This window comes from Aspergillus foveolatus (genome assembly GCF_047715535.1).
Source record: "Aspergillus foveolatus strain CBS 279.81 unplaced genomic scaffold BDW70scaffold_47, whole genome shotgun sequence".
In the NCBI taxonomy this organism is placed as follows: domain Eukaryota; kingdom Fungi; phylum Ascomycota; class Eurotiomycetes; order Eurotiales; family Aspergillaceae; genus Aspergillus; species Aspergillus foveolatus.
The window spans coordinates 18157-46126 of NW_027396111.1; the positions used below are offsets into that span (position 1 = coordinate 18157).

The following is a 27970-nucleotide window of genomic DNA, read 5'->3' on the forward strand; positions in this document are numbered from 1 at the left end:
TACATATCAAAAGCAGACGAATAAAAAAATAGCGCGTACGAAGTACGAAAACAACTAAAGGCGAGTAAACATCATTGCACCATGACATGCCCCAAGCGCCTCGCTAGAAAACCGAGTAAACATAATGGAAACCCCTGAAACAACAATCTGCGCCGCAAGCCCATTCCTGACCCAAGAAAAACGCCAACTGAACAATGAAGAGGAGAACAGGCAGAGACAAGCTTAGAGATACGGCATCCAAAGAGCGTCGCCACTGGCTAGGTGCTGTGGGTTTACAGCCTTTGAAATGAGATCGATGGTAGTCTGGTTCGCGGGCAAGTTGCCCTCCGGTGGGCTTGCGAGGCTGACGGCTCGGTTGACGATGATATCGCTATTATTGTAAACCAGGTCCCGGAGTTGCTGCGCGGATAGGACACGATCGCGGTGGTGCGTGGTAGCCCAGAACATCATCTCATCGCGCACAAAGATGCTGAGCTGTTGTTCGAGCTCATGGCGTGGCTCCGTCAAGCAGCGAGCAATGGCCATAATTGCGCAGGCAAAGAGACCTTCTGTGGCAATTGGCCCCATGAGCGTCTGAATGTTTGGTGTAAGACGGAAAGGCACCTGCTCTGGGTTGAAGAAGAACGCCTTGTTCGGGTTGATAATGGGAATGAGTTCAGAGCCCCAGATGTCACCAGTCGAGCGTGAGATCATGATCTTGTTAGGGTACCGGTTACCCATGTGCATCATGTAGGTCATGAATGCAAGAGCCGCATATTGATAAGCAAACTGGCGTCGAAACAGCCAGAAGTCCGAGAAGTTGGAATAGATCTTCTGGAAGTAGTCCAGCACCATCGTCGGAGGAACCCATTTTTCTTGGATAGCCGTGAGCATTTCGGTTCTGAGAACCTGCTGCTGTTCGGTGGTACGCTAGAATCATTAGTTGCCGTTGAACTCAGTGTCAGCGATGCACTTACATTTTGTTTTGTCTCTGCCAAAGCCCTCATCTTCTCCATTGTGAAAAGGACAGGCTCGTCCTTGTTGATGCCAATTCGTCGGCAGTAATCCTCGTAGATCCCTTGCATGGAGATATACGAAGGGTCATCGCGAACCAAGCGGATATGAGGAGCCAAAGGAACCATGAGAGGTAGGTGGAAATTGAGGTTGCGCCGACGACTCTCCTTGCGCTTGCCCAACACTCCATTGAAGATGCGGAACAATTGCAGAATTCGCTCCTCGCGCCGGCAGTGTCGAGCGGCAGGGTGCTGGACAGCAAATGGATGAACACTGCCGTCGTGACCGCGAATCTTCAGCCGACGGTGGCAGACACCAATGCCGCGGACCAGATCTATGTCAGGCAAGAAGCGATCGATGCGAATGAAGTCTTGGTTCTTGTCCTTGTGCTGCAGGTACTGTCCTGGGATCTCAACCTCATCAAACTTGAGGAAGCGGAATTCACTGAGGTGCGGGGAGTAGGTCTCCAAGAACTGAATCTGGGGTCGTCGATCGAGTTTTTCCTCGAACTTGTCCCGCCAGCGTCGGAGTTTCTGAATGTATTCGTACATGGTTGGCTTCCTGACGACAAAGTCGGCCTCAAAAGACTTCCGAATATGAGCGGGAAGGATGGTCTCAGCGAAACGGGTAATGTTAGCTTCCGTCGCCGCAGGCAGCTTGAAATCCTGGGCGTACGAGCCAGGCATGCGGCCAACATAAGCCAGACCGTCGTTCAATAGCGCCACGATCAGGCGGTACGCATCCTCATCAGGCGGGCACTTGAAATTCTTGTGGATTTGATCCACCATAGTCTCCATTGACAAAGCGAGCAAGGGAAACGCGGTCTTGAGGCCAGACATGATCTCGTCAGAGTACTCCCAAGGTTTCTTCAGTGGTTCCTTTTCCGGCTCCGTTCCAGCGATTGGATTCTGCTGTGCAGGCTGGGGTTGCTGTCCAGGTACCTGGAGATTCTGCTGCCCTTGTGGTTGCCCTTGTGTTTGCTGCGGCTGCTGTTGCTGTGGAACCTGGTTTTGAGAAGCGCCTTGGGTAGGCGCAGGAGGCTGAGTAGGTTTCTGAGCAGGACTTTGACCATTGACATGGCCCTGAGATTGCCCTTGCTGCTGAGATTGAGACTGACCTTGGCCTTGGCCTTGGGGCTGAGACTGGCCCTGGGGTTGATTCTGTCCAGACTGCTGACCAGCTGGGCGATTGGGAGAAGCCTGTGTTTGAGCGGCGGGTGCCACGTTCGCGGCTTGCGTCCCGTTCACTGCTGGCGTAGGCTTATTTTGCGGTGAAGCTTGCGCCCGGGCACGGGCTAGCTTCTCTTGTTTCTGGTCATGCTGTTTCTTGATATTGAGCATGTCTTCACGGTTAGTACGCAGCAAGAAGAACAGAGCCTGAGGGTACAGCTTCGCAATCTTGACCAAAACAGCTTTGCACAGGCGCGCCTCACGGTGGGATAAGCTTGTAAGTAGCTGAGGGATAAAGGTGATCCAGTACCACACAGGTGTGTCGCCTTTGAAGTTCTCGAAGGCAGTTGCGACTGCTCCCTCATCATTATCCAAGCTAAGCAACCAAAGAATCCGACTGAGTAGCTTTCTAGACTTAGAGTTCTTGTAAAGGCCAGCAGCCTCCAGGTAACAGCTGACAGCGTTGCTGGCGAGCTCATAATCGCTGGGATCGTTCTTGAATCTCTGGTCGCTGTACTGACCCCATTCAGACCAAGCTTTAGCCAGCCTCAAGTCGTAATATAGAGCAACACCAAATGCCTCATTGGCCTCGTTGACATGGTTCAACTTTGCAAGGAACATGCCCTTGAGCGTGTAAAATTCAGCCTTTTGCTGCGCACCGAAGTAGTTGAGGTTCGTGTTGTTGATCACATCCAGACCACTATTGAGTTCCTTGGGATTCTGGTAGTGGCATTTGGCTTGTTCACGTAACTTCAAGAACGCCTCTTGGATTTCGATGTTTGGAAGCGTGTAGATGCGGCTGAGCTGAGCAATACAAACATCAGGCATTTGGTGTTTGCGGGAGACATGGGCAAAGCGATTGATGATCCAGGCTGTTTCATGGTACCCACGGTAGGCATAGGAATTGCTGGCAACGTTGTTAGTCTGAGGAGGTAGCAGGCCAAGATACGTCGCGTTGATGAGTTGGAAGATATGCTGTCGCCACGTAACCAGGTCCTGCCAAGCATTAATATCATCCCACAAGTTGGGGAGACGGTCTCGCCAGGTTCCGAGTAATAGCTTCAACTCCGCAGACTTGGTGTCAAGGTTGCGCTCATTGGTTTGTGAAAGACTGGAGCAGATGTGGCTCGCGTCATGCAGCTCCACCAAGAGTTGGAAGTGCTGGAGAATCGGGATATGGGCATTGGTTATGTTCTTCGGCAGTTGCAGCCACTTGCGGATCGACAGCTGAATTGACTCATCGCAGACACCGTTGAACTCCTGGATGTTCTCTTTTTTGTTATGGAACTGCAAAAGCGCCATGAACGCCTGGAAGAAAGTTCGTCGTGGGGTCGGGGCGTCGGAGACAGACTTCACAAGAGACTCCAGCTGTTCTCGGTTATTCTCACTCTGCCAGTTTTCTATGTTTCGCCAAGCAGCTTCCAGGAGCAGATCATTCAGATTCTCATGCTTGGCAAAGTCGCTGAGAATATCCCATTGCTGTAGCTTCTGAGCACAGATGAGCCAATGATCCTCCCACAGGTAGTATTCGCCTTGTGAGAAAGGCATGGCGCCGGAACGAGCCTTGATCTGGGCATTTTCATAGAGTTGCTGCGCTTTGTCCCACATACCTTGCTGCTCGTAAGAGAGAGCAGCATTAGTTTCAACGAATTTGCATCTCCTTCGCCAAGTGCCATAGAAGAAGTCATCTTCTTGCAAGCCAGCATACACTTCCACCAGCGCGTCAAGATTACTCTCACGGACTGTCGGCGTGTCAATGATTGGGTTGATGGCCGATTCCTCCAAATACGCAGTAGCGGTATACCAAGCATCGAAAGTACGGCTAAGGTATTTCAGAACGTGCGGCGGGATCTTGAAACGGGGGCTTGCGCGAACGACACCTTCAAGCAAAGCCTGGACGACATTCGGTCGCTTATCTACCTGTCGCTGGTGGTACTCGCGGGTGACGAGACTGACCATCCCCTTCTCAAGGTCGCTGCGATCTTCCCGAGACAGGGTCGACCAGAAAATTGGGAACAACGCAGTCCATAACTTGTACGCCGTATTAGGATCAGTATGCTGGAGTTGGGTAAGTGGTTCAATAAGATCACGAGCTTTGACTTCAGCAATTTCACCAAGGAACCTCTTGCGGTCGGCAATGAATGCTTCGAGCTGATTATCAACCATAACCTCTGCCCGACGTGGGTCCTTCTCGGCGTTACCAAATAAGAATGACAGAGGATACATGGTGAAGTCGTCGAGGTGGAGACGAGCCGGGGCAGTCATATCCACACAGCCCAGAATCAGGTGTGACGCCTGCGCGAGCCAGAAAGAGTCCGAGAGAGTGTCCCAATTCTGGCAAGTTAAGACGTAACTCAAGCGGGAGCTCGCCAAGCGGGTCAGACTTCGATCAAAGATGGTCATGAAGCGATTGCGCATCTCCACGTCCTTGGCTCTCGTGCCAATCAAGAATGCATGCTCAAGTCTGACCGTCAGCTCAGTCCTGGTAATTTTCGAGTCCTCGTAGATCCGAATGACAAGGTCAAGGAACTTATGGAGCATCTCCGGACTTTGACGGTGCTCGAAGAGCAGCATCTTGTGGAGAACAGCGGTCTTCTCTTTCAGTGTAGGCCATGATTCAGTGGACTTGAAAATCCAAGTCTCAACCATATCCAGGACCTTTGTGCAAAGGCCTTCGTTCTGCGAACGCTCGACAAGCTGGGCAAGGACACTCAAAAATGGTCGACGCTGTTCACCCAAGTGAGACATGCGTGCAGAAACCAACTCAATCGACTTAAAGATAAGGTCTATGCCGATCTCGTACTCTTGCGGATCCGGTGCACCCTCTGGCTTAGCGCCATTCTGGCCATTATTGGTGGATGCGCCAAGAACATGCTCTTTGGCCAGTTTTTGAGAGAATACTTTCATGACTTGGGGAATATGAGCATCCATTTCGGCTGGTCTGCTCTTGGAAAGTGACCAAAGAATATTCAGACTGGAGATGTAGTTGTTGGCCGACAGAGTCTCCGTCGCGATCGCAGAAAGGTATGCAACGAACTCTGAAGGTGAGTTCTCGACATCCATGGCGTCTTCGTCATCTGGCTGGTCATCTGGGAGGGCGCTTAGAACCCGCTGGACAGGAGGAGGAAGCTTGGGTTCGACATCCATATCTGTCTCAAGGCCGTGAAGAGAATCTTGAACCTCGGGGTTATCCGAACGGAGGGGCTTCTCAAAGAGCTTCTGGATGACCGGAACGCGGGCAGCGACCCAGTCGTCCGGCTTTGAAGCAAGTATGATGCGTACAACCTGCAAAGCGTTCACTATCGGCGTCACATACTTCTCAATGGGCCTATCTCCACGGTCTTGGGTGAGAATTGGCTCGATGACTTTCTGGTAGAGCTCGATGTTCAGATCACCCCAGTAAGCTGGCGACATCAGATTACGGAGTAATCCCACAGCTTTCTTTTGCATCTCGCTCGTGTGAACGGGGCCTTGCTGCTTTGACGACGGAAGTTCGCGGAACCGGGCGGCCGGCACCTGGAACCTATCGCTCGACGTGGTGATGAAGGTAATAAGGTACTTTGTCAAAGCCGCACGCAGGTCAGGAGGAACCATGTATTCGGAGCGCTCACGGGACCCGGGAGGTGCAGTAGCCGGCGAGAGGGAAGAAGTGCCTGGAGTGTCATCAAGCTTGCGTTTTCTTGAGTTCGGCGACTCAGTCACGCCATTCTGGGTAGGAACAGAGCTGTTCTTTACTCGCTTTTCTTCCCAAGTCCAAATCAAATTGATCAGGTTAAGCGCAAGCCTCTTGCTATCGTGCGACGGGTTGCTCGCAGGAGAGGCAATTTTGATCAAGGAAGGGACGATAAGAGGCACGAAGTGCTCTCGGGACTCATAAAACAAATCGGGTTGGCGCACGAGGAACTGGAAGATACTCATGACCTGCTGCAGATTCGCGGTCTCCTCGGCGAGAATACGACGGGGCCACTTAGCCCACAGCGGGTACCGTGAGTCCTGGGATTGGGCGTTATTTGCTGCAGCAAGTATCCTGGTAGGTAGAACAGGGGCAAGAACATCCAGAGCCTGGGTCACAAGAGCTTTGCCCTCATTTTGGTGAGCTCGCAGAAGTGCCACATACACCTGCACAACAATCTTCATCGGAGTCTCATAATGCGCGATGAAATAACTGATGAGAACATAGGCACCGTACTTGTTGATGATGTCTTCTAGGCGAATGTAATTCCAAGCAAACTTGATGATATCCTTCCGCGAATCTTGCACAGTGGCGTGGTGATACTTGATCAACAACGCAGATAGTTGCAGAAGCTCCATGCGAGAATGGTCGACACCCGCTTGGCTGGACTCCTCACTCAGATCTGCGACCTGTGGCTTCCATAAGCGGTTCTGGATAAATTCGGTCATACTCTTATCCATCAACTTTGGACCATCAGGCGAACTGTTCCATGTCAATTGGACATCCATCGCAAAGATTGGGTTGACCAGATGGCGGAAGGCGTAAGTCTTCATTTTCTGGGAACATGAGCGCTGACCATAAAGATCAAGGCATCGCATAATCACAGAACGCCGATAGTCGATAGACTCGTTGGTTATGATATGATGATAGACGAATTTCGGGAAAGCAATACTCCGCTTGAGATCGCCTGCGGACAACCCATCAACAACCTCGAATAGAAAATCGAGATCCTGCATCGACTCGGAGAGGTAAATGGTGACGATATCCATGACCTGGTCTTCTGCTTGCTCGACCCGCAAACGCTCGCTCGGGAGAAGCTTGTCACCACGCAGCTTCCGCTGGAGATCTCGGGCAGACGCTAGAACCTTAGTTCTCAGGTCCGCATGAGACACAAGCCAGTTCCGTGTTGAAGCGTAAGAGGATATGGCATGAACTGCGTAGATACCATTGATAGCGGCAGTATTCTTGCCGTCCGTCTGCTCCTGTCCGAAAGCAGCGTTCATGAAGCTATCCGTGTCTGCAACTACTGCGGAACGAAGTGCGTCACTTTCCGAGTCAGCAAGGACCTGGCCGAAGAATCGTCCAAATCGCTCATCTCTGAACCTAGCGTAGAAAAAGGCGAGGGTTTCCTTGGCATATCGATTGAGATACTTGACCATCGGCTTTCGGAAGGGACTGCTCGAAGTCCGGCGAAGTTTATCCTCCAAGTCCAACACCTTGTTCACAAGATGTTCCATGAAAGATGTAGCAGCCGGAGGGAGGAGGTGGAAAATGTTAAATATTGCAGCTACGATCTTCATAGGAGGGCTTTGCTCAACAAGGCTAAAGGAGACTTTTTGAAGAATCGCATCATCGGCGATAACCTTCATGTGGTCCAGTAAACGAGCTCCTATCTCAACTTTGAAGTAGTTGGTAAGCAAGGTTAGAAGCCTAGCCAATCCGTCAAGACCAGCAACACTCAGCCGCTTCGGATCTTGCAGATTCATGAGAATCGGGCGCAACCCGTTCTGAAGCAAATCCTTGGGCAGCTTGTTAGTTTGAGTTAGGACATCTCTCAAACCCGCATTAGCCGCGTCAATCACATCAGGAGACCGCACATAAAGTGACTTGAAGAAAACGGAGATGATGCGAGCACGACTCGTGTTCTGAGGAGTGTTCGCAAATTCTGGAAAGCTCATAGCCATGGACAAAAGCCGAAGGCAAGCAACACGCAAGTTCACTATCATCTCTGCATTCTTGAACTCGTTCGGTTTACTCGCTAGATTATCATCATCGGCATCAGCCAAGGCGAGAGATTCGAGCATTAGACGGTTGAGCGGGTCGTTGAAGGTGACGATGTCATTGCGCAGGCTTAAGCAGAAGGTAATGGCGTCGATGAACCCAATCTGCGTTGGGAACGGCAAGGCGCGGAGGGGCTTGTTGAAAATTGATTGCAAAAGGCGATCCTTCACTGGGAATATAAGTTCATGAACCTCGCAACTCAGAACTTCAGCAATGGTGGAGAAGCTACGTCGAGAAGCCTCACGGACATGTTTGTTCATATGAGAAAGCTCATAGACGAAGAACCCACATAGCGAGTAGAGGCGGCTCTTTTCATTCTTAAGATCCTCTTTGGTCATGTTCTTACAGCACCTTCGCAGGATCAAGTCCAGGGTGTCCTGCGCTCTCACGCGTGTGCTGGCTGGAAGGTCTGGCGGGGTATCCTTAATGACATATGTCAATGCCCTCACGAATTCAGCTTGTTTTTCATAAAGCCAGGAATCACCGAGGTCCAGCTCAGTGGCATAGAGATGAATACCACGGCTCCCACCAGCTTTGGTGAACCATTCTTCGCTATGGCAGCTGTGACAGAATACTCGACCAAGGTGCTGGAAAAAGGGCAGCTTCGTCACACGTTCTGGGGATCCAAATATGGTGACAGCAGCATCTTTGAGAACCTGCAGAGCAACCTTGGCGGCATCACGAACGTCGACATTGTCAGAAGATAACGAATCAACAACGGCTTCAGCGAGAATACGTGAGTCAAGGTACACTGAGCCTTCGCCACAGGAAACATCAAACGGCTTTCGTGTATGTCTGGCTTGCGCAAGGGACCGTCCAACTTCCACCATAGCAAAATGCTTACATACGTCGGCTACAAAGGCAGTAGCACTTTGCTTGAGAGCGGGCAATGTGGTCGCGAAGATGGAAGCCTTTAGAAGCTTTTTCAAAGTCCCTTCCTGAGCAAGCTTCTTAGGGATCGAGCTCGACCGCTCTGACTTTTCGAGAATATCAGCCATCGCAGAAGTCTTACTCTCAAAGAGATCATTGGCGTGTAGGCGGAGAAGAGAAGCCATGTCATCAGGCATATTCTCATACCCAATGTACAGTTTGAGCTGAGAAGAGATCAAATGGAATGCCTGCTGCTTATAATAACCGTCTGATTGATGCTTTGAAACTTCCATCAATTTAGCAATGGCGAGGTCAATCCCAATACCAATTGGGAATGGCCGCTTCTCACTAGGCCCAATAAGCTTGATGTCGAAACTAGGAGCATCGTCGGCGTATTGTTCGAAAGTGAGGTTGGGAGGGTGGTTTAAGAACTTCCTGTTTCTCCCTCCAAGCTTTCCAAGGATTCGCATGGTCGTGTGTGCGTGGAAATGGTTGTAAGGATGGGGTCGAAGATGGTCGAAAAGCGCCGTCATCAGCTCATCCATAATAGGAGCCATGATTGGGTCAAGATAGTCAGCCGTAAGATTATCGACGCAAAGCTCCAGCGTTCGCAATCCCTGGCCTACAAGGTCAGACTCTGCGCGCAGCGCTACAACGATGGGGCGCATAAGGTAGCTCAGATGCGGAAGGAGATGACTGAGACGAGCAGGAACTGTCAGTGTGAGTTCGACGTAGAGGTCCCGTTCTTGCGGCTTTCGTGCGGCAAGCAGCAAATTATTGAAGGTCTCAAGAAGCATTTCCAGTAGAGGCAGAATTTCTTTGTACAAAAGCTCAAACCGACCCCCACCAATGCTCCGGAACAAAGAACGCAGCAGAAGGAAATAGTTCATGGGCTCTTCGGCAGTCACTGAAAGTTCAAGACATTTGGTGACAATCTTCGAGACATGGGGATGGAGCACCTGTTCGTTCTGGGCTGAGAAGAGGGTCACAGCCATGAATGACAGTTTGAACATCCTCAAAAGGATCCGAGCTTTAGCCATATCTGGGGTGCCGACTTCGTGAATTCGATCCATGAGATACTGCAAAACCATTCCAGAAAATGCAGGAGAAGTTGCTTCACTGGCGAAGAAGAACTGGGGCAGGTGCAACAAGGCGCCATGTTCAAGCATGAGATCAAACAGGTAAGGGATCTCAGTGTGAAACACTTCGTGAAAAGTGGCTGTATCAATGCAGTGGAAGACCGTCCCGAAGCTTTCCAAAAGCTCCTTCTCCTCGCGTGGCATGGGAGCCGTATACTGGCTAGTGAGGAAATCGAAAGGAGAAGAAAAATTAATCTCCGGTTCTGGCTGGTCCACGCCATAGTATCTGAACACTCGAGCACCCTCATGGAAAAGCTTCTTGATAACGCGTACTTCCTCAGCATTGTAACCATATGACACCTCGGACCAGTTTATCGGAACATTCGCGGGATCAATCTGGACATGATCCGGGTTACAGTTCTTGAGCTGATGGAAGATGTTTTTCAATCCGTTGATCAAATTCTTGAAGAGAAAGATATTTTCGGCCACCGGGTCAGCTCCACGGTCTCGAGGATTCGATGTCTTGAGAGGGGATGCCGAGAAAATATCAATTTCATCCCATTCAGGGGGTTGATCCTTGTCAGCAAGATACTTCTCCGGCACTGGCTCCTCTTTCTTGGTTGCTTGATAGGCCTTGTGAAGCTTCACAACATTAGGAAACTGATAGTTCATTGCGGCTAGTTTGTCGCCGATTGCGTCCAAGATCATTAGCAAGAAGTACCGAGCCTCTCGCTTATCATCCAGTTTCGATATCTTTTCCGCCATGTTTAAGAGAAGTTTGGCGCTCATTGTTTGGAAACTGGTCCCAGGCAGATCATCGTGAAGATTCTTAGTATACACTTCAATGGTCCGCTTGATCTGATCGCGAGTCAAATGCTCACGGACGTGGTGAATGAGGTCTGCGAGCATGCTGTAGGCCAGAGGTCTCATTGTCTCGTACACAGTCAGGCCATCACCGATCAGAGTCCTCTCATCCAAAAGTTGATCGATCTTATCCAAGAAGATATTCCGGTATGTACAGTTTATTATGTGCCGGATAGCAACAAGGAGTTCCTTTCTCGCACTAGATTTCTCCCTTGGACAGTCCTGCAAAAGACGAACGACCACCGAAGGTAAGGTGGGAAGAAAATCTTGCAACTGATGTGGTTGCAGCCGGAGCAGGTATGCAAGAAAACTCATCGTCTTGACCTGCAGGGTGATAAACTCCCCAAAAGCAGCACGATTCTTTATCTCTTTGCAAACGCCCGTAAAAATCGTGTTCTGTGCTGCGGCTTCCGCATGAGCCTTCTCTTGTGGCTTCGCTTGCAAAAGCAAGATGCTCTTGATCAACGGCACAAAGAGCTTGACATTAGCTGATACGGAAGTCCGATGAGTCTGGAAAATAGAGACCACGATGATCGGACACTCCGCGAGAACCTTGAACGAATGCATGCCTTTGAGGAGAACATTATTTGATGTCTGCTGGTCGGAGCCAATATCAGGAACGGAGGCAGCAGGCGAACTAGGCCGAGGAGACTGGAAGTTCGGAGCAGAGGCGCCGGGAGTTGAAGGCATTCCCGACGGTGTCGCTTGACTCGGTGTGTCGAATGTATCACGAACAACCTGCTCCATCGTCTGAAACATCTCCTGAATCAGTTCGAGAAACGGCTGTACTTGTTGGGCGGTGGCCTTTGCTTGGTTACGTTCCAGGTCCATGATAGTTTTCATACACAGAACCGCATTCTCCTCGTTTTCGATCCGTACCAAGTCCATTAACAAATCAACCATATCAGCGGCATACGGTTCGACATCGGGAGACATCATCGGCAGTCGATGCAGGGTTTCGAGAACGCAGTTTCGTAGTTTCTAGCAAAACCAACAGGTGTAAGCGTCATCCTCCCGACACATCAAGCAAGACCGGACGACACCGTCGCAACTCACCTGCACCAAAGATGCATTTGTGAACACGGGCTCCCCGCTCAAGATATTTTTAAATACAGGCCATAGCTTCGAGAGAAAGACCGAATAGGTGGCCGGCGAGCAGAGGGGCTCGATATTATCGCGCAGTTCAACAGCAACATTGGCCCGAAGTTTCATATCTAAGTACAGCAGAGTCAGCACCAGCTCACAGATATTACATTGACATCTCGCATTGTCTGCGTAATGCGCAACCGTTACTCGCAAACATACCCAGCTTCTCATCCCCCAGCTTGCTGGCATAAATATCAATGTTCCGCTCCATGGCTACCGCGGCCCTCGCCAGAGGGGTTCACAGCAGGTTGAAATAAGAAGCTGCCAGGCCACCAGGCCGGCTCCCAATCAATAGCCAGCACTCGTCCGCGTGTGCGTGGTAGGCATAGGCGGAGGGCGAATCCGGCAGGTAAGCTCAGTCTTCACACGGGATTAACAAATGTCGCATGAGAAAGCGCGGATTTGAGATGATGGGGTCGTCAAGTCATTAAATATTAGATGGTTCAAGTCGATGCAGAGAGCGGAGAGGTGAGGAGAAAATGCTGAAGGAATGAGCGTGGAAGGCGTTGAGCGGGTCAATGAAGGCTCAAATGCAGAGTCAAGATCGCGCAAATCCACGCTTTTGAGAGCCAGGACGGAGAGCAGCTAGCAGGACGCGGGCATGGCCAAAGACCCCGAAAGAAACACTAGTCCTAATGAAGTAATTTCGCGGCTCGGCCTTACTCCCGGCCCGTTTGGCGCGCGCTTCTTTCATTGAACGCGTCTAAACAATAAATGAAAAGTGAGCCTGCGCTTAAAGCACGTGCCAGGTACCACGAACGAATAAGACTATTTGACTTCCAAGTCAAGAGCATGGTATGAACGTCGATTGCAGGCTACGCCTGAATATTTCATCTTATAAACATCAAAAGAGGTCGTCGACATCAATGCCGATTAGGAGAAACGCCATTAGCACCCGTTTTCCAGACCCGAACACAGTTCTAATAGTCCAACTAGAATCTCCGCAGACTTAAGATCTGACCAGCCATGCGGAACGGAAGAATATCAAAGCCATGTACATAAAGAAGGATTCGAAATAATGGAATGAGATGGGGGAGAGGGGGCGATGAGAGGGTGCAGGGCCATAGTGGTGCGAACATCGAAAGCAGTGACGCCGTGAGAAAAGCATGAGGAATTTGTGGAGTAGACTAGTATCCAAGTAGCAAGTCATTTCGTCGAGTTGCTTCGCGCCAAACCTGTGACCGCTGCAGACCCAACGGCTCGACGCCGAGCCCGAATCTCGGTGCCACTACCACTGTTGCTGCGTCGCCTTCCACCACCTTCAAGGGAGCCACGGCGTCGTCTCTGGAATAGAGGACGTTCCAACGTTAGAATCACGCGTTCTGTACATGAAACGACGAACGCTTAGCGGAGAATAGAAAACAGAGATAAAAGTTATGACATTGGGGAGTTGCAGATGTAATCGTCAAGGCTAGCAAGCGATCAAACATGCTGATGACTTACCGAAGTGATAGATCCCTCTCTAGGCCGTCGATCTTTCGAACCGGCCTCATCCAGTTTCAGAGACTGGAGTCGCCTCTGGCTTTCCTGAGTGAGAGCGTCGACATCATCCAGCTGCAGCGGGATTTCGGCTGTGGTTGAGTTACGTGGCAGGTTGACGCCATTCTGCCGCTGCAAAGCTCGTTCCGCGACCTTTTCCCATCGATTCTGTCGAGCTTTTTCGCGCATCTCGGCGCTATTCTGTCTTTCATTATACTCGTGTGAGCATTCGTCAAAGAGCTGAGGATTAATCTCCATAAACATCTTCATCGCATTGTATACCATGCTGTGGATTGTTCTGCAATAATGGTTAGCATGATCATAGAAATAAAAAGTGAAATAATTACCTATTCCAGTGGCCCTTTGAGTTCTCAAATAGGGGAGGGAACATGATTGGCAGAATGACCTCGACGTTGTCACTGACCAGATTGCAGAAATATTCATTGTTCCAGAAGTAAAGCGCACGCTCGGCAACCTGGCACAAGACATATCAGTACCGCTGGCATTTTCAGAGCGCTGCATTAACCGAACCTGAAAATGGGGGCTAGCGACCGACTTGGCCAGCTGCTGGAATAGAGGTTCTTGGACTTTGGCGAATTCCGCTGGATCCATCACTTCGAAGATATCTTCGACTTCATTGAGGAACATAACTTCCTTGGTACTGTTGGTTTTGGGCCAGTACCGAAGCAAACCAAGCACAACCTGAACGCAGTTAGAGTCAAATGTAGCGAGGAAGATTTCTGGGAAATCTCACGTCTTCGGTTAACGTCGAGTCCTTCTCGAGGAACTGAACAATACAGTATGCCAGTTGTGGATGGTACATGCTGAGGCTCTTGACTTTGTGCAAAGGAAGTAGAACTCTGGTCAAAAACAACTTGTGTTCCTCCTTAAGTGGAAGGGCAAAGCCGTTGATAATGGATCCAAGGATTTCCAGAAGCTCCGCAATTCCGTTGAACCGCTCGGTCTCGTAGCTGAATTGGAAAAAGACGTTGTTGATAGATCGGCGAATATATGAGCGTAAATTTAAGAACTTTCCGTAAATACGATGTAGGGTTGTCTTCAAGAAATCGCGCTCCCGCGGGTCTTCGGAATCGAACAACTCTAGCAACTATAGACGGTCAGTGATGTCAGGCTGAAGGAAAATCGAATGTGGTACCTGAAGCACAAAATGATGGTCGATGTAAGCCTTTGCGATATTTGTATTGAAGTCCTGACTTTCGATGAACCGCAAGAAAAACTCATAGACAACCTGAATGTGAGGCCAGGCGACTTCCAATACTGGTTCATCCTCCTCCGGATCGAATGCCTCGCCTTGGGGGGTGATCGGAGGCGGGATTGGCCTGAACAAGTTCTTTGCGAACATCTCAACCACGCGAGGGTACATTGGTTCTGTTATAACTGAGCGGTTGTTTGCGATGTAATCTAGGAGCTCGTGGAGAGCCAGTCTCTTGATCTCCTTAGACTTCATATCTGCCGTTGGGTCGTTAAAATCGAATATGATATTGCACTGGTCGATCTTCTGCATAAAGAGCTCTTGACGTCGGTTCGGCGGCACTTCATGAAAGCCAGGAAGCTTCTCCAGCTCTCGCTGGCGCTGATCGGAAATATCAAATCGAGACGAATGTTGACGCTTGGGAGTCCGTATACCCTCCGACATATCCTTCGGGGTTGTTTGGAGGCGATCGAACACATGGGACTTCCTAGGAGGGGCTAGGTCTCCTGGCATGGTCTCGGCGGCACCGGGCGGAGGGGCGTGCTGCAACAAAATGATGCGAGTCAGCACGGAAGAACTCGATAGATCCAGAGCATAGAAGCAAGTGATTTCTTCGCGTCAAGCACGTACCGGTCCGCTAGGGCTGATCACCACACTTGGAGCCATCGGTTGTCCTTGCTTGGTGGGAGTAGCTGAACCTGCGTCAGTAACGGGTTGACAAAGGACATCTTCACTTTGCGCAATAGGATACACACCAGGAGGAAACCCCCCAGCTTGCGAAGCATCTTCAAGAGCCTTGCCTCTAATATCATTCACGGATGTAGTAGACGACGTCGGGGTGACCTGGTTGGGAGAAGCGGACTGCTGGCCATGGTGAATTCCTAGGTTTGCTGAATTCTGTTGTGAAGCTTGCGACGCCGATTCTTTCTTTTTCGACGATTTGTTATCTTTCGCTCTCGACAACTGCTCGTGCTAGGACATTTAGCATAATCCAGCGCTCAGCGAAATGATGGGTAATCGAGCCCAGCCACGCGAAACTGTGTGACCCGCAACAAACTCACCACTCTCTGTCTGAAACCCTTCATTGTCACCACTGGTAAGAAAGCCACATGTACTCGGACCTGGTTCTCGATGCCAGTGCAGCAATATGCCACACGCTAGCAGGAGGGGGAAGTGGTGGGCGGATGCGGTCTGGCGGATCGGACAACTCTTAGGACTGTTTGTTTCTGTCGGCCTGGACACATGAGCATTTGCGGACTGGAGATAACATTGTTAAGAAGGCGATGAATTAACAAGAAGTGAAGACAAAAAAGCTTTGATGAATGGGGGAAGTTAAGAGCATTTGCCTTGCAGCCATAGCGAGACGGCCTTTAGGTGGCCGAGCAGGTCGAGCCCAACGAGGTAACAGGGGGGCAAACACGGATCTCCCCCGACACGCGAGAGGAACAGGAAAGTATATAGAATGGCAGCTCACCTCGAGGGATTTGCGGACAAACGATTGGTAGAAACAGGACTTAAAAATCGGTCGGACGCTGACGCTCAGTTGCTGGCGCGTTCGCAGCGGTATAGGAGGAGCTCGCAAGTCGGTCAGGTCTGGAGAGGATCGACTTCCGTGTCGCTTATGAGAGAAGGCGGGGTGCCAGAGCCCCAGGGACTGAATTGGAACTCGCGAAGCACCGGTTGGACGCCACAAACAAGCAGAGGGATACCGCTATGTTGCAAAAGACAGAGTGCGCAAGGAAGATAAAAGCATTGACGCTGGTTTCAACGAGGAAAATCGACGGCTATCACGACAGGAGACTCTGGTGACGGGCTGTGGCTGGAGGGCGGACGCTCGGACGTGCGTAGCGCAGTGTAGTGTGGTGTGGATTCGTGGAACTGGCTTATTTATATGCCTGGGGAAGCACGTCAACCACGGCGGGCAACTCCTACAAGAACTGATATCTTATTGAGAAGTGAAAATCTGTCACAGGTAGCGGCTCTACTCCCAACTGACTTTCTTTCATTCCCCTTTACAATCCCCTCCACAAGACAACGTCTCCGTCAGAGTTCTGTAAGGGGCTGTCCAGCGTTCCTACAGCGATGCGATCTTCAGTGCCCTTATTGAACGCAACAAAATGACATATTCGCCAACTGCCTATGAGCATTCAGTAGTGCCTAAGCGAGCTACTTGCCTCAATTTGCCAGATCTTTTCTCGGTTCTGGGTCCATGATTGTTTCATGTTGCTTTGTGCACAGGTTCATCAGGTGACTTGGTTCGGAAGATGTGTCTAGGACATTATCGAATGGGTACTCACTTTCAAATGGCAATAACTACTATTAGAGTTCCTTGAGAGTACTGATATTCTTTTACATGTTAGCCTGAAGCAATAATTCTTCCACCCCTGTTCCAATGGCAACGGGCAACGTAAACGAAAATGACGGTTTGTCTGACCTGTATACGTCCGCAAATATATTTCAAACGCATATTTTGTCTCCCTGACAAGACCTACACCACCTTTGGCTTTTCTTGACGAATTTCCGACTTGCGCATCAGATCCTACGAATTATACGAACTCACATTTCGATAGACCGATAGTTCTCAGGCTTCTGAGGGCTGGGCAGCCTGCCCAGTACTCCGTACTCTTTATTGGTTTTGCGCTGCACGTGACGTGATACGGTACGAAAATAGTTTAGGATGCAAGACAGACAAACTCTCACCTGAGCAGCGCGTTCTTGTACCAGGACATCTCGTGAACAGAACTACTTCGAACAAGGCAGAAACTTGTCAGGGCGCGGAGGATGTAAGGCACTACTTAAATGATGAAAATGCGTACTTTTTTCTGGAGAATATTTGGACCCTGATCACTAGGCAACGACTTTATCAGTAGTAGCTTCTGCCTCTTTCAATCAAGAAAGGGAACAGAGCGCAGGCGTCTCAGCGAGGTGACGGTACCCTGCCACCTGAATTTAGGAAGTTTCTAGAGATAAATTACCACCTATCATCCCCCCTCCGCCTCGTCGCCCTCCGATGCGTGAGCCGTCCTGAATGAAACGCCTGAGGATTAAAATAAGACGTAAGATCCAACTCCCCGTTCTCCATGAATTGACAGGAAAGAAAACTTAGCAACCCGCCACTGTCGTCCAATCGTCTATAATCGGCGATGGTCTCCAGGGCCCGCCCAAACGCAGCCCCGTACTGCCCGCGGCTCCTTGACTCGAGCCACCGGTTGAGATTCTGCGTAACGGCGAGGTCGTTCCGGCAGTGGTTGCGCACGGGGAAATAGACTTTTATCGCGGGGAGATCCCTTCCAGGCGCGATGTCGAAGAAATACACGCATCCCTTGAGCATGTCCGGGACGTCGGCGAAGTTGGGGATTATGCTGTCGCCGTTGTTAGGGACGTATGGAAATTCTGAAGTCTCTGGGAAATCAGCGTGTTCCTCGGTAACAGTTTTGAGGAGGTTGAAAAGCTCGGAGAACTGTTTTTGGCGGGTTTCAGTGTCTGCGATACGGCCGCCTAGAGTCATGATCTCGCGAATCGCTCTGAAGTTGGTGTGCGGACTGTTGAAGTACCACTTTATACGGGCTTTTGCCGGGCTGCAATTGTCGACGCTGAGACAGAATGGCTTCAGAAGCTTGCCTTCGGGGTTTGTGCTTAGGAATTCATGAACAGCTGCACGGGATGGGGCACTTGGGTGTAATTCCCGGAAGGACGCTTCCCAGCTGGGTATATCTAGGAACGCCTGCTGGTCAAGCTTGCGCGGGTGAAAGTATGTCTTGAGCCCAGTTGACTTGCGCTGAAACTCGAGGGAATACACCAAGCTAGTGCCAATCGAGCCACCCATAGTAGCGGCCTTTTGAGTGTACTTGGCATAGTCATGATCGAACAGAGTGGCTAGGAAGTGATGCGTCCAGGTGAGATCAGAGCCTGGGACAGCCGAGGAGAGCTTGTAGAGGACCTCGCGCATGGCCGAGTGGTTCAAAGGATCTAAGGACGTTCCTGCCATTGGCCCAATAGGCTCTAGACCGAAGCGGACATCTGGCTCGCCGCCGGGAGCGTTCCATTTCCATGAGAATTCGAAGGGCGTGCCGTCTAGCTGGAGCATGGACTTCCAGGTTGGTGGCGAAGCCCCTTCTCGAGGTGCGGGGCCTAGATAAGGCGCCTAGACAACTTCAAGTTAGTCAGTGACCTTATATACTGAGGTTGTCAAACATACAGCGTAGTGGTAATGGTACAGAAGACATTCGTACTGTTTCTCGATAGGATACGCAGCAGCCTCCAAGAGAACCGCGAGGTGTCTCCCCGTGAGCTGCCACCAAGCATCGACATCTGGCCCACGAGATGGGAGTGTCTGGGACAGAACCTTCCAAGCCTGCGTAGATGTATCTCCGTCCGACAAGGACCGTTTGTGCAAAACCATCCCGTCAGTTGCTGTCATCGCGAAAAGCCTATAGCTGTTCTCAATGGTCACTCAGCTGCAAAAAGTCTTTAGAACATATACCTAAGACAAGTTCCTGCTCTTGTAGACTGTCAGGGCCTGAAGAAAAAGCAATGCTCTCCACCTCTAGGAAATACGGAAACCGAGGCAGCAGCAGCCAGACGGGTGTCAGGCAACAAACCCCATGCTGGTCAGTTCGCATGATGGCTAATTTGCAATTGGGACGGAGAATATTGCTGCCAATGCCTCAATGAGCGATAAAACTGGTGGCTGACGTCAGGACGGTAAATATTCCCTGCGTTCACTGGTGTGTTGAACCCCGAGCCCCGACCTGCAGAGGATGGCTATCCGCATATAAAACCCGGACATTTGGGTCTGATGAGGGCTGTGGCAATTTGTGCCGATTAGGCCTGAACCTTTCGGAAGCCGAATACCTCTGCAGCAGCAGTCTGTCATGTATGTACCTTGGGAAGAGTTGGAACCTTGGAAATGGCGGATTGGTGTTGTGAAAAGAACTGGGCTCCCAGAGAAAGGCATTAAAGGCGGCGACGGGGTTAGGAATCAGATCCTTAACGCCGTCCCCTTGATTCGCATGGCCAGCATTGCCTTAACCACTGGGGAGACGATATTGGATATCTAGGTGACACTCGCTCTTTCTCGGTGCCTCACCCAAGTTATCTCCGGAGAGCCAGCCCAATGGCAGCGTGGAACAGACGCATCGTCTCTGGATGCCATGGAGAGAATAGCGACTAGTGGCATCTACAGCAACGAGGGGTGAGGGGCTTTCGTGAAGATAAAAGGCGCATCAGCAACGACTATCTGAAGCAACAACAGCAACAACAAGAAACAAACATCACCCAAATCCAAACATGGCAACTCCCTACGTTGTCCTCGTTACGGGCGGCAATAATGGCATCGGATACGAAGCCTGCAAGGCTTTCTACGAGTCCCCGAAGTCCTACATCATCCTCATGGGTTCCCGCTCCCTCGAGAAAGGCGAAGCGGCCATAAAGAAAATCAAGGAGGAGGTTCCCAACAGCTCAAATACCCTCGAGCTCATCCAACTGGACGTCACTAGCGACGAGTCTATCCAGAAAGCGTACGAGCAGATCATCAAAAGCCCGGGGCGTTTAGATGCGCTTGTTAATAACGCCGGTATATACTCCCCTCTACCGGTATTCGGACAGTGCAGGGTCGCTAACGGAGAAAAGGAGCAACCTTTGACTTCGATTACAATGCCGGCAAAGTTACCCTCCGCGAGTGCTTCAACAAAGCCTACGACGTTAACGTAACCGGCGCCACAGTCCTAACACACACGCTCGCCCCGCTCCTCATCAAATCCTCCGACCCACGCCTCCTCTTCATAGCCGGTCTCTCCATGATGACCGTCGCAATGAAGGAGTATTTCCCGACGCCTCCCCTGCCGGCGGGCTGGCCAAAGAAGGTCGAATTCGAGACAATCGGGTACCGGTGCTCCAAGACGGCGCTGAATATGCTTATGCTTGACTGGAACCATAAGCTTAAGGCGGACAAGGTCAAGGTTTGGGCCGTTGGGCCGGGTATGCTCGAGACGGACCTTGGTGGACAGAGGGAGCTGGCGAAGAAAATGGGAGCTGGGTCAGCTAGTTTGGGAGGAACGCTCATTCGGGACGTCGTTGAGGGGGCGAGAGATCAGGATGTTGGGAGGGTGATCCAGAGGGATGGAGATGGGTTTGTTCCTCTTTAATCTATAGAATGGACTGTACAGGAACTGTAACTAGGCTTGATTTAAAGATTCGCTGTTGTCGATGCAGATTGGTTCTGTTGGTGCTATTTAGCTGACAATGGCTTTTAAATGAAAATCCTTTGTGATTCTCGTCTAGAAGCTTGGAAGTAAGTCAGAGATGTAATGGTAAGTGTACCAATCACTAGAGACGTTGCTGAGATGTTACATTTTACAGACGAGAGAATACTGTGGACCCTTGTTCACTTTACCTGTTGTGCGGACATATTGAGCTAAATATGTACTAACCATAACCGTCCTAGATTTCAACTGCTATAAAGAAAGGCAGCATTCAAATTTGAATGCTGCTTGCGGCCTAATAAATATAATCTAGTTACCCATCCAGCCATGCTCACCCTTGATGATATCCGCAGCCTACACGTCATTAGCAGGAAGCTGGACGAGGATTTAAGATGAAAACGAACCTTCTCTCCAGCTGCATAAATAGATGCCATGGGCGGACCAGAGAGTTCCTTCGGCCAGTGACTGATATCGATGACACGTAATCCAGTGGTACCGTACACTTTCATTTCAGGCGAGAGTACACCACCGAGTTCCCGCGGCATCATAGGCGCTGAGCAGCACTGATGCCCATTCGAAGGCTGCAAAATCTCCCTCATTATTTGAATTATGTCCTCATCAGTCTGCACGGCGGGGCCAGGCACCACCTCCGTCGGACCAAGAGCCACAAGAGACGGTGCATTGAACAGTTCGCGCTGTTTATGGAGGAGAGCGATATGCAGCTGGAAGTCCGTCGGGTCGGACGCCGTACGGAAATCGATCACTGGATTGGCGAGCGGGTCTGTCTGGTTGATATAAACGTACCCACGGCTGAAGGGCTTCACGTTGAAGACTTGCACGTTAGCGTCAGTGTCCCACGACATGCCTCCGACTGCCAGTCCAGCATCGCGAAATTCATTAAGCATTAATTGCCTTTGGACGGCGTAGCCTGCAAGAACGGTGGGATGAATGTCTCCGGGTAAGGAGTCGGCTGGATCGCGGGCTTCGGCGTCGTCGAGTATGCTTGCGTATGCGGTGTTTGCAGTCGCGTCCTCGTACGACAAGAACGCGAATTTGGGGGCAAGCGGTCTAGTGAGAGTCCATACGCTTGGGAGGTGTTGGTCGTACAGCACTCGCTGCTCAGTTGCCCAAGTGGTGTTTGTGAGGAAAGTGGTGACGTTTGGGGTGACGGCACTGTCCCCTAGCAAGACTAAGTCAGTGCTAGCAAGATTAGAAGGCTGCACCGACTACTGACATGTATACACGAACGGGAATGTCGTCTGGTCCTGCAGATTAGACCCAACTCCAGGTAAGTCGGAGATAACTGGGATGTTGAGCGCCTCAAGCAAGTCGCGCGGTCCGACTCCGGAGAGTTGGAGAACTTGTGGTGTGTGGAGAGCGCCAGCAGCGACAAGCACCTCCTTCGCGGCGAATGCAGTGGATACATCGCCGCCTGTGCTAGGAAGATATTCTACACCAACCGCTCGCGTTCCATCGAAGATAACCCGCGCCACGGTAGTGTCTGAGAGGAAATGATAGTTGGAACGGCTGACAGCTGGGTCGTAGTGGTTTCGTCTGGCAGAGCTTCTGGTCCATGTAGTTGCATCTATAGCGAACGGCTGGTTGAAGACGCCTGTGTTTTGTCCCCCGTTGGGGTCTAGTCTTGGTTGTATGCCGATATGAAGGGCGGCTTCGTAAAGCCGGCCTACTAAAGTCAGCGCTGCAGCAACGGCAGATTTTGCTCTTCAGAATCGCGCTAACCGAGTCCGGGATAGATGTAGTTTGGATATGAATATCGAACAGGTCCATCATGGCCCCGAACAGAATCATTCCAGGTAATATTTCCTTCGTGGGCAAGTTCTGGGGTTGGCCTGGTAAAGTTCTCACTCTAAAGTAACCAAGACCGTCAAAACTAGGCCCAAGCACTGAGTGTCCTGATTACCTTGATGAAGTATGGCAGCATGTCCTCCCATCCCCATCCATCATTTCCAAGTGATTCCCAGCCGTCGAAGTCCAACGCGGTACCTCTGTGGCCAGGATTAGAGACGAACCCCTGCGGTAAAGGTGTCTGCATACCTCAGGAAGATCATTGCATTCACTATGCTGCCACCTCCGGCCACTCTAGCGACAACGGAGTCAAAGACTCGATTGTTTAACTCTGCGGATGGTTCATTCGTTAAGCCACGCCAGATATACGGATCACGCTCGTATGATCCGGGCACGTAGACGAATTCTTCACCATGGTCGACCGGTCCTGCCTCAATGACGAGAACGCTCACTGCCAGACTCAGCGTCGTTCAGTGGGTGAGGAGATGGCGTTCCTACCACCTGGAATCTCTGTCAGACGATCGGCCACGGTGAGCCCAGCTACACCACCTCCAACCACAATAAAGTCGTATTTGCTGGATTGGACTTCTCGCTCAGTCACTAGCGTAGCATGCCGTGGGACTGTGAGCGCGCCGCAAAGTAAAAGGCTGCTGAAAAGCATAATCACGGATAGCTTGGCCATTTTCTCACAAGCGAAGGATACCAGGACATTGGCAAGCCAAGACTCTCAGCGCTTGGGGGCGACCAGGCGTGTTTAAAGGGTGGCAGGTACGTCGTCAGCTTGAGACCTAGGTCCAAGAACGAAGGACTTGGAGCAGGTACAGATCGGTCCACGCAGGGACCCATTAGTCTGTGTTCCGCCATTGCGGACAGCCTCGGTCAAGCACAATAGGAGATCGAGCTGAGACAGAGTCTAGTGATTACAGGCTTGAATAGCCAGTCACATTGGCTGTGGAGAAGATGATGCAGCACAATCACATTGGAATATTGGTAACAGGTAGCGAATTGCCTAGCTGACCGAGGGCAAACATACAGGCCAGCAGCAGTTCGTGAGTAGGCAGTCCAGGGTAAATAGCTCGACACTGTGCATTCTCTGTATTCAATGAGGCCGATAGTCTTTCATATATAGAGCATTGCCTCTCAGAACAGCACGATATGCTTTCCTTGTCAGCAACGAAAGGTCTCGCCTAACCACAGGCCATCATAAGTCCGCTAGGGGCATTTTCTGGTAGCCTACTCAATGTCGTAGCTCTGAGGCACAATGGCACGAGTCGCGGTCGACCATAAAATGTCGGTCACCGATGACGCCCGGTCTAGGATTAAAGACAATAATTGGATTAGGGGATCAGACAAGGTGTCAGTTGACGCCGTATGAGGCACTCTTGCAGAAGGTCGTACACGACGTCGTACAGCAGGACACGAAGAAGAAGGTGGAGGAGTCGAATGAGAAGCCGACCTAAAAGGGAACCACCCGGGTTCTGCCATGATCTACCGCCCTTTCCCAATGACGGTTTGCATTGTTTGATTTCCACATCCTCTCGACCATTCATGCAAGCAGACTTCGAGACAGCTTGAAAAAGGTATCGATAATGGGTCTTGTGTTCAATGAATGAATGAATGTGAAATTGGACACTCTATACATAAACCAGACGCCACAAGGTTCATCTCCGGGGTGGGTGCACGCGCGGAGCCAGTATCTATCTCCGTATCACCAGCGGGATTTGTCCGGATAGCTTCATTTCTTCTTCCAAGCAGACTCTGGACAGTGTAGAACCATGGCGGAAACTCACTCAAGAACGGCGCCATTCTACCAGATTCCCAACCGACCGTTCGTCTGTGTTGAACATCCGGCCATTATCAAAAATGTTGACAAAGCTATTGATACGCTTCAAGGAAGGACGGGCATTAAAAAGGTAAAGAGTTACGCTTTCGCGTTGATGAGTGCTTTATCTCAAAGCTTTGCAGATTCTCGATCCACCCAAGCCAGACACTCCAGCTAGTCTTGTGCTCCGACCAGAGGACGTCATGGCAAGACCACTGCAGTCTATAAGCACGGCATCCAACAACATTCTTCTCCGCGTGACAGTTCCTAAGCGGACGGGTCGCAAGCGCAAGAGGGGATCGAATGAGCCATTCAGAGATGATCCAGACTTCGTGAGGCGGGAAGACGGGCCGCCACGGCCTACTGCCCGAGAGTTCCTACGGAGTCTGCGCGATAATGTGGGTAAGTATCAGGTTGAGCCTGTTGGCTTAGTTGAACGGACGCATGTGTTTCGAGGTACCAACCCTTCCAGTCTTTTTATCACGCTATGGTCCTGTTTAACGCTTCTCAGGGATGCCTGACTTCGTCTTCTCAACAACCAACAGCCCCTTTGTTTCCCGCTTCCGCGAGAAGATCCTCCCTTTCGACTTCAAGAAGATGAAGGAATTCGACTTCGACATGAGTAAAGGCGCCATCTCAAATGTCGACATTCTTCCCCCACCCTCCTTCAGTCACGGCGATATTCCCTTTCACTACTTCTACCGCCAAAACCCAACAGTGCGGCAAACCCTCGACAAAGCCGGCAACCTCACAACCGTCAACACGCAGCAATCCGCCAAAGTCCTTACTCATCTTGTCCCCTACGACATTGAAGTAGTCCCAGCAGCACCGCGCGCAGACTTACCCGCTATCGACACCCTCGACCCCGTCCTTCGCGAAACAATCAGCATCGTATTAGCCCTCTTCGCAACCCGCCCCGCCTGGTCGCGCCGCGCGCTCCGTAACAATCTAACATCTCTCGAACAGCGCTATGCCCTTCGCCATGCAGTGCCTTATGCAGGATACATTTTTCGTTCGGGCCCCTGGCGTGACGCAATCATCGCGTTCGGACACGATCCGCGCAAAGACCCATCCTCTAGGATCTACCAAACAACTATGTTCCGCATCCTGCCAGGAACCTCAGAGACGGCTCGAGACCGCGATCCCCGAGACCGCGACTCTTCAGGTGGCCGCAGACACACCCTCCTTCCTCGCCCCAATGAAATGACAATAAACCCGGAGGTCGCAACGTCAAAGACATCCCACCTCTTCACAGGGCAGCCGCCCCTTCCTCTTGACGGCCGGATGTGGATGTTCTGCGACATCACGGACCCCCTCCTCCAAGGCATCCTCAATCCACCAAATAACTCGGGAAACGACCAACCTCCACCTGGGTTCCTAAGAGAGGAATGTGACATAGCGACAGATGGGTGGTATGGGAACGGTACGATGGCGAAAATGAAAACGATCATGCGGCATAAGATCCTGGCAATGTATGAAGGTCGCACTCCCGCTAAGGACGAAGAGTACGCGCCCATTCTGAGCTTTCCGGACCATGCGAGCCCGAATACAGGTCTTAGGGGGTTTTGGCTTGATCCCGAGTCTGCGACGTCGATGGCGACAGCGTTGGCCACTGAAGTGAGAAGTATGATTAAGGCGGCGCCCGCGTGGAGGGAAATGGCCACGGCGAGTACGTTAGCGAAGAAAGGAGACAGTTCAAAAGTACAGGGAGCCAAGGAGGCTGATGAAGAAGAGGAAGATGAAGAGGGGATTGAGGGGGAAGGAGAGGCAGCGGATGAGAGTGAAGGCGAGGAAGAGGCTATTGAGCAGGCGGAGATAATGGAGGCGGCGGCCGAGGCTGTGCATGCGGCTGCAAAGAGGAGGGATGAAGAGGATGAGATTGAAAACGACATTGACGAGGTGGACGATGAGAATGAGATGGATTGATGTTGCTACATATTACACGGCATTGCGCTACAAGGGACGAAAGATGACTAGTAATGCGATTATGGACTCTTTACCTCGTGAACGACATCAGACGTGACACATTTGAGCCAATTAGGTGCGCTGACAAGGACGCAGCCATTGCCAGAAGCGAAAAAAAAAATAATAAATCCAAACGTCAAAACACGAAGGACCAAAAGAAAGACAGACAGAATTGGGTATCAACAAGCCATATACTCCGACTACACCAAAGGAGTCCCAACTCCAACTCCATAACTCAACACAAAGACTGAAGCAGGATCCAAAAAGCCCGGGAAAAAATATCAAGAAAAAGAGTCGCATCTAGGTTGAGTCGCTGATAGCTTCCTCAACCGCCTTCACTGTACTAGCCTCAAGCACAGACTCAATCGACGACATACTCGAGAGCCTACTCCGACTAGCGTTCTTTTTCTCGACAGGCACCTCCTCATCCTCATCATCGTCATACACAACAGCGTACGAAAAAGCATGGCAGTCCTCACCATAAAAGTCAGCGGCATTGAGCTCGCCTAATGGAGAGCGAGGCTCATCCACCGTGTCAGATTTATGCACCGCCACCACAGGGGACTCCTGTCGGGAGCGAAGGAGAGAGATCCCCAGGTCAGCGGGCGGGATATTCTCCTTTCCGCGGTGATCTGACTGACTTTCGTCCTTCCCCTCATCGTCGGAAATGTCTAGGACACAGGTCGAATGCTGCATGAGGTTGGTCATTTCTTCCTGCTCAGAGTCGACGTAGATCTCGAACGACCAAGATGCAGGCATCTTCGGGGCAGGAGCTGGCTGGCTCTTTGGCTTGGGCTTGCCAGTAGACAAAGCAGCCGCAAGTGAGAAGGGACGGCCGATGCCCTTGCGGGCAGACTCTGGACGGCTCTTGGAGATCGTCGCACGGCGGGAAAACGGCTTGGTGGCTTTCAATTGGGGCGAGCGGCCGGCTGGCTTGAGGGGTGTGGATTTGGGTGGCGACTGCGTGGTCTTTTTAGGTGTCGATGGTGCAACTGAGTCCTCGAAGATTGTGAATCCCGGAGAAGAGGACTTTGTCGGTTTCATTGGGCTCTTGGTCGGTGCAAGATCGTCCTCATCGTCGGCAGCGCGCTTACGTTTCGTAGACTTCAGCGCGGGCTTCGCTGTCGTTGGGTCGATATTCTCCGAATCGAATTCAGCGAGAGGTTGCTTCTTGACTAAGAGCATATTGCCTTTAAGGTCGTGTTAGCGTTGAGCGCGTAAAATGGTTTGTTTACGTTGATCTGACCCATACCGTTTTGCTTGTTGAGGATGTTCATTTTGGAGCGGAGGATGGACCGCATGCGAGGGGCATCCAGAGGAGCGAAAGGTTGTCGTACAGAGGCAGGAGACATAGTGAGTGCAGCCATGTCGATAAACTGTGATAGAAGAGAGAGACACTGATGGACGTGGGCTGAGGGAATGGTGACTCTGGTGGATTTGTTTTGGTCGCGGCAGGAGAAGCGAGAGTGGGGTATGATTGGCGGTCGGCTTATAGTGAGAGGAAGTGAGAGGAAGTGACAGCTCTATTGACAGTGCCTGTCTGGATTCTATGAAACTGTACAGAAAGAAAACAAGATCGGATAAATGAGAGACTGGACCTGCTAGTAGTGAACAGAGCGGAGTATTG

At 51.1% G+C, this 27970-nt stretch overlaps 7 protein-coding genes across 7 annotated transcripts; 2 read left to right on the forward strand and 5 right to left on the reverse strand.

Moving 5' to 3' along the window:
• Positions 1-11: 11 nt before the first annotated feature.
• Positions 12-12375, reverse strand: BDW70DRAFT_90270 (histone acetyltransferase TRA1). The gene is made up of 4 exons (XM_073745161.1): positions 12015-12375; positions 11766-11923; positions 957-11690; positions 12-909 (listed from the first exon to the last, which is right to left on the reverse strand). The coding sequence occupies exons 1-4, from the start codon at positions 12064-12066 to the stop codon at positions 223-225; spliced, it is 11631 nt and encodes a 3876-aa protein (XP_073593540.1). The 5' UTR covers positions 12067-12375; the 3' UTR covers positions 12-222.
• A 264-nt stretch (positions 12376-12639) lies between these two features.
• On the reverse strand, positions 12640-15859 carry BDW70DRAFT_141001 (protein phosphatase 2A regulatory subunit RTS1). Its single transcript, XM_073737713.1, has 8 exons — positions 15609-15859; positions 15303-15519; positions 15178-15239; positions 14491-15090; positions 14089-14442; positions 13866-14036; positions 13682-13809; positions 12640-13632 (listed from the first exon to the last, which is right to left on the reverse strand). The coding sequence occupies exons 1-8, from the start codon at positions 15630-15632 to the stop codon at positions 13278-13280; spliced, it is 1911 nt and encodes a 636-aa protein (XP_073593541.1). The 5' UTR covers positions 15633-15859; the 3' UTR covers positions 12640-13277.
• A 1659-nt stretch (positions 15860-17518) lies between these two features.
• On the reverse strand, positions 17519-18967 carry BDW70DRAFT_152174 (tryptophan dimethylallyltransferase-domain-containing protein; the record flags this gene model as incomplete). Its single annotated transcript, XM_073739399.1, has 2 exons — positions 17519-18691; positions 18746-18967. 2 exons carry the CDS (start codon positions 18965-18967, stop codon positions 17519-17521), a joined length of 1395 nt encoding a protein of 464 aa, XP_073593542.1.
• An 869-nt stretch (positions 18968-19836) lies between these two features.
• On the forward strand, positions 19837-20693 carry BDW70DRAFT_162266 (uncharacterized protein; the record flags this gene model as incomplete). Its single annotated transcript, XM_073741099.1, has 2 exons — positions 19837-20122; positions 20179-20693. The coding sequence occupies 2 exons, from the start codon at positions 19837-19839 to the stop codon at positions 20691-20693; spliced, it is 801 nt and encodes a 266-aa protein (XP_073593543.1).
• A 261-nt stretch (positions 20694-20954) lies between these two features.
• Positions 20955-23513, reverse strand: BDW70DRAFT_90360 (GMC family oxidoreductase). The gene is made up of 7 exons (XM_073745163.1): positions 23055-23513; positions 22806-23007; positions 22672-22756; positions 22491-22617; positions 21985-22434; positions 21155-21930; positions 20955-21104 (listed from the first exon to the last, which is right to left on the reverse strand). Exons 1-7 carry the CDS (start codon positions 23236-23238, stop codon positions 21060-21062), a joined length of 1869 nt encoding a protein of 622 aa, XP_073593544.1. The 5' UTR covers positions 23239-23513; the 3' UTR covers positions 20955-21059.
• An 818-nt stretch (positions 23514-24331) lies between these two features.
• On the forward strand, positions 24332-26304 carry BDW70DRAFT_162268 (transcription factor TFIIIC subunit TFC1; the record flags this gene model as incomplete). Its single annotated transcript, XM_073741100.1, has 3 exons — positions 24332-24469; positions 24522-24834; positions 24890-26304. The coding sequence occupies 3 exons, from the start codon at positions 24332-24334 to the stop codon at positions 26302-26304; spliced, it is 1866 nt and encodes a 621-aa protein (XP_073593545.1).
• A 17-nt stretch (positions 26305-26321) lies between these two features.
• BDW70DRAFT_141012 (uncharacterized protein) lies at positions 26322-27956 on the reverse strand. Its single transcript, XM_073737714.1, has 2 exons — positions 27596-27956; positions 26322-27533 (listed from the first exon to the last, which is right to left on the reverse strand). The coding sequence occupies exons 1-2, from the start codon at positions 27708-27710 to the stop codon at positions 26644-26646; spliced, it is 1005 nt and encodes a 334-aa protein (XP_073593546.1). The 5' UTR covers positions 27711-27956; the 3' UTR covers positions 26322-26643.
• Between the last annotated feature and the right edge of the window lie 14 nt (positions 27957-27970).

What these genes read in the sequence shown, in the direction of transcription:
- BDW70DRAFT_141012 (XM_073737714.1), bottom strand. Translation starts at nt 27,710, where the DNA reads ATGGCTGCACTCACTATGTCTCCTGCCTCTGTACGACAACCTTTCGCT. An exon ending in CATCCTCAACAAGCAAAACG is followed by an intron (nt 27,534 to 27,595) that starts GTATGGGTCAGA and finishes ACGACCTTAAAG; the next exon opens with GCAATATGCTCTTAGTCAAG.
- BDW70DRAFT_141001 (XM_073737713.1), bottom strand. Translation starts at nt 15,632, where the DNA reads ATGAAGGGTTTCAGACAGAGAGTG. An exon ending in TCGCTAGCCCCCATTTTCAG is followed by an intron (nt 13,810 to 13,865) that starts GTTCGGTTAATG and finishes GTCTTGTGCCAG; the next exon opens with GTTGCCGAGCGTGCGCTTTA. An exon ending in TCAAAGGGCCACTGGAATAG is followed by an intron (nt 13,633 to 13,681) that starts GTAATTATTTCA and finishes CCATTATTGCAG; the next exon opens with AACAATCCACAGCATGGTAT.
- BDW70DRAFT_90360 (XM_073745163.1), bottom strand. Translation starts at nt 23,238, where the DNA reads ATGGCCAAGCTATCCGTGATTATGCTTTTCAGCAGCCTTTTACTTTGC. An exon ending in CTACATCTATCCCGGACTCG is followed by an intron (nt 22,435 to 22,490) that starts GTTAGCGCGATT and finishes TGACTTTAGTAG; the next exon opens with GCCGGCTTTACGAAGCCGCC. An exon ending in ATTCCCGTTCGTGTATACAT is followed by an intron (nt 21,931 to 21,984) that starts GTCAGTAGTCGG and finishes TAGTCTTGCTAG; the next exon opens with GGGACAGTGCCGTCACCCCA.
- BDW70DRAFT_90270 (XM_073745161.1), bottom strand. Translation starts at nt 12,066, where the DNA reads ATGGAGCGGAACATTGATATTTATGCCAGCAAGCTGGGGGATGAGAAG. An exon ending in GCTGGGGGATGAGAAGCTGG is followed by an intron (nt 11,924 to 12,014) that starts GTATGTTTGCGA and finishes TGCTGTACTTAG; the next exon opens with ATATGAAACTTCGGGCCAAT. An exon ending in TGGCAGAGACAAAACAAAAT is followed by an intron (nt 910 to 956) that starts GTAAGTGCATCG and finishes TAATGATTCTAG; the next exon opens with CGTACCACCGAACAGCAGCA.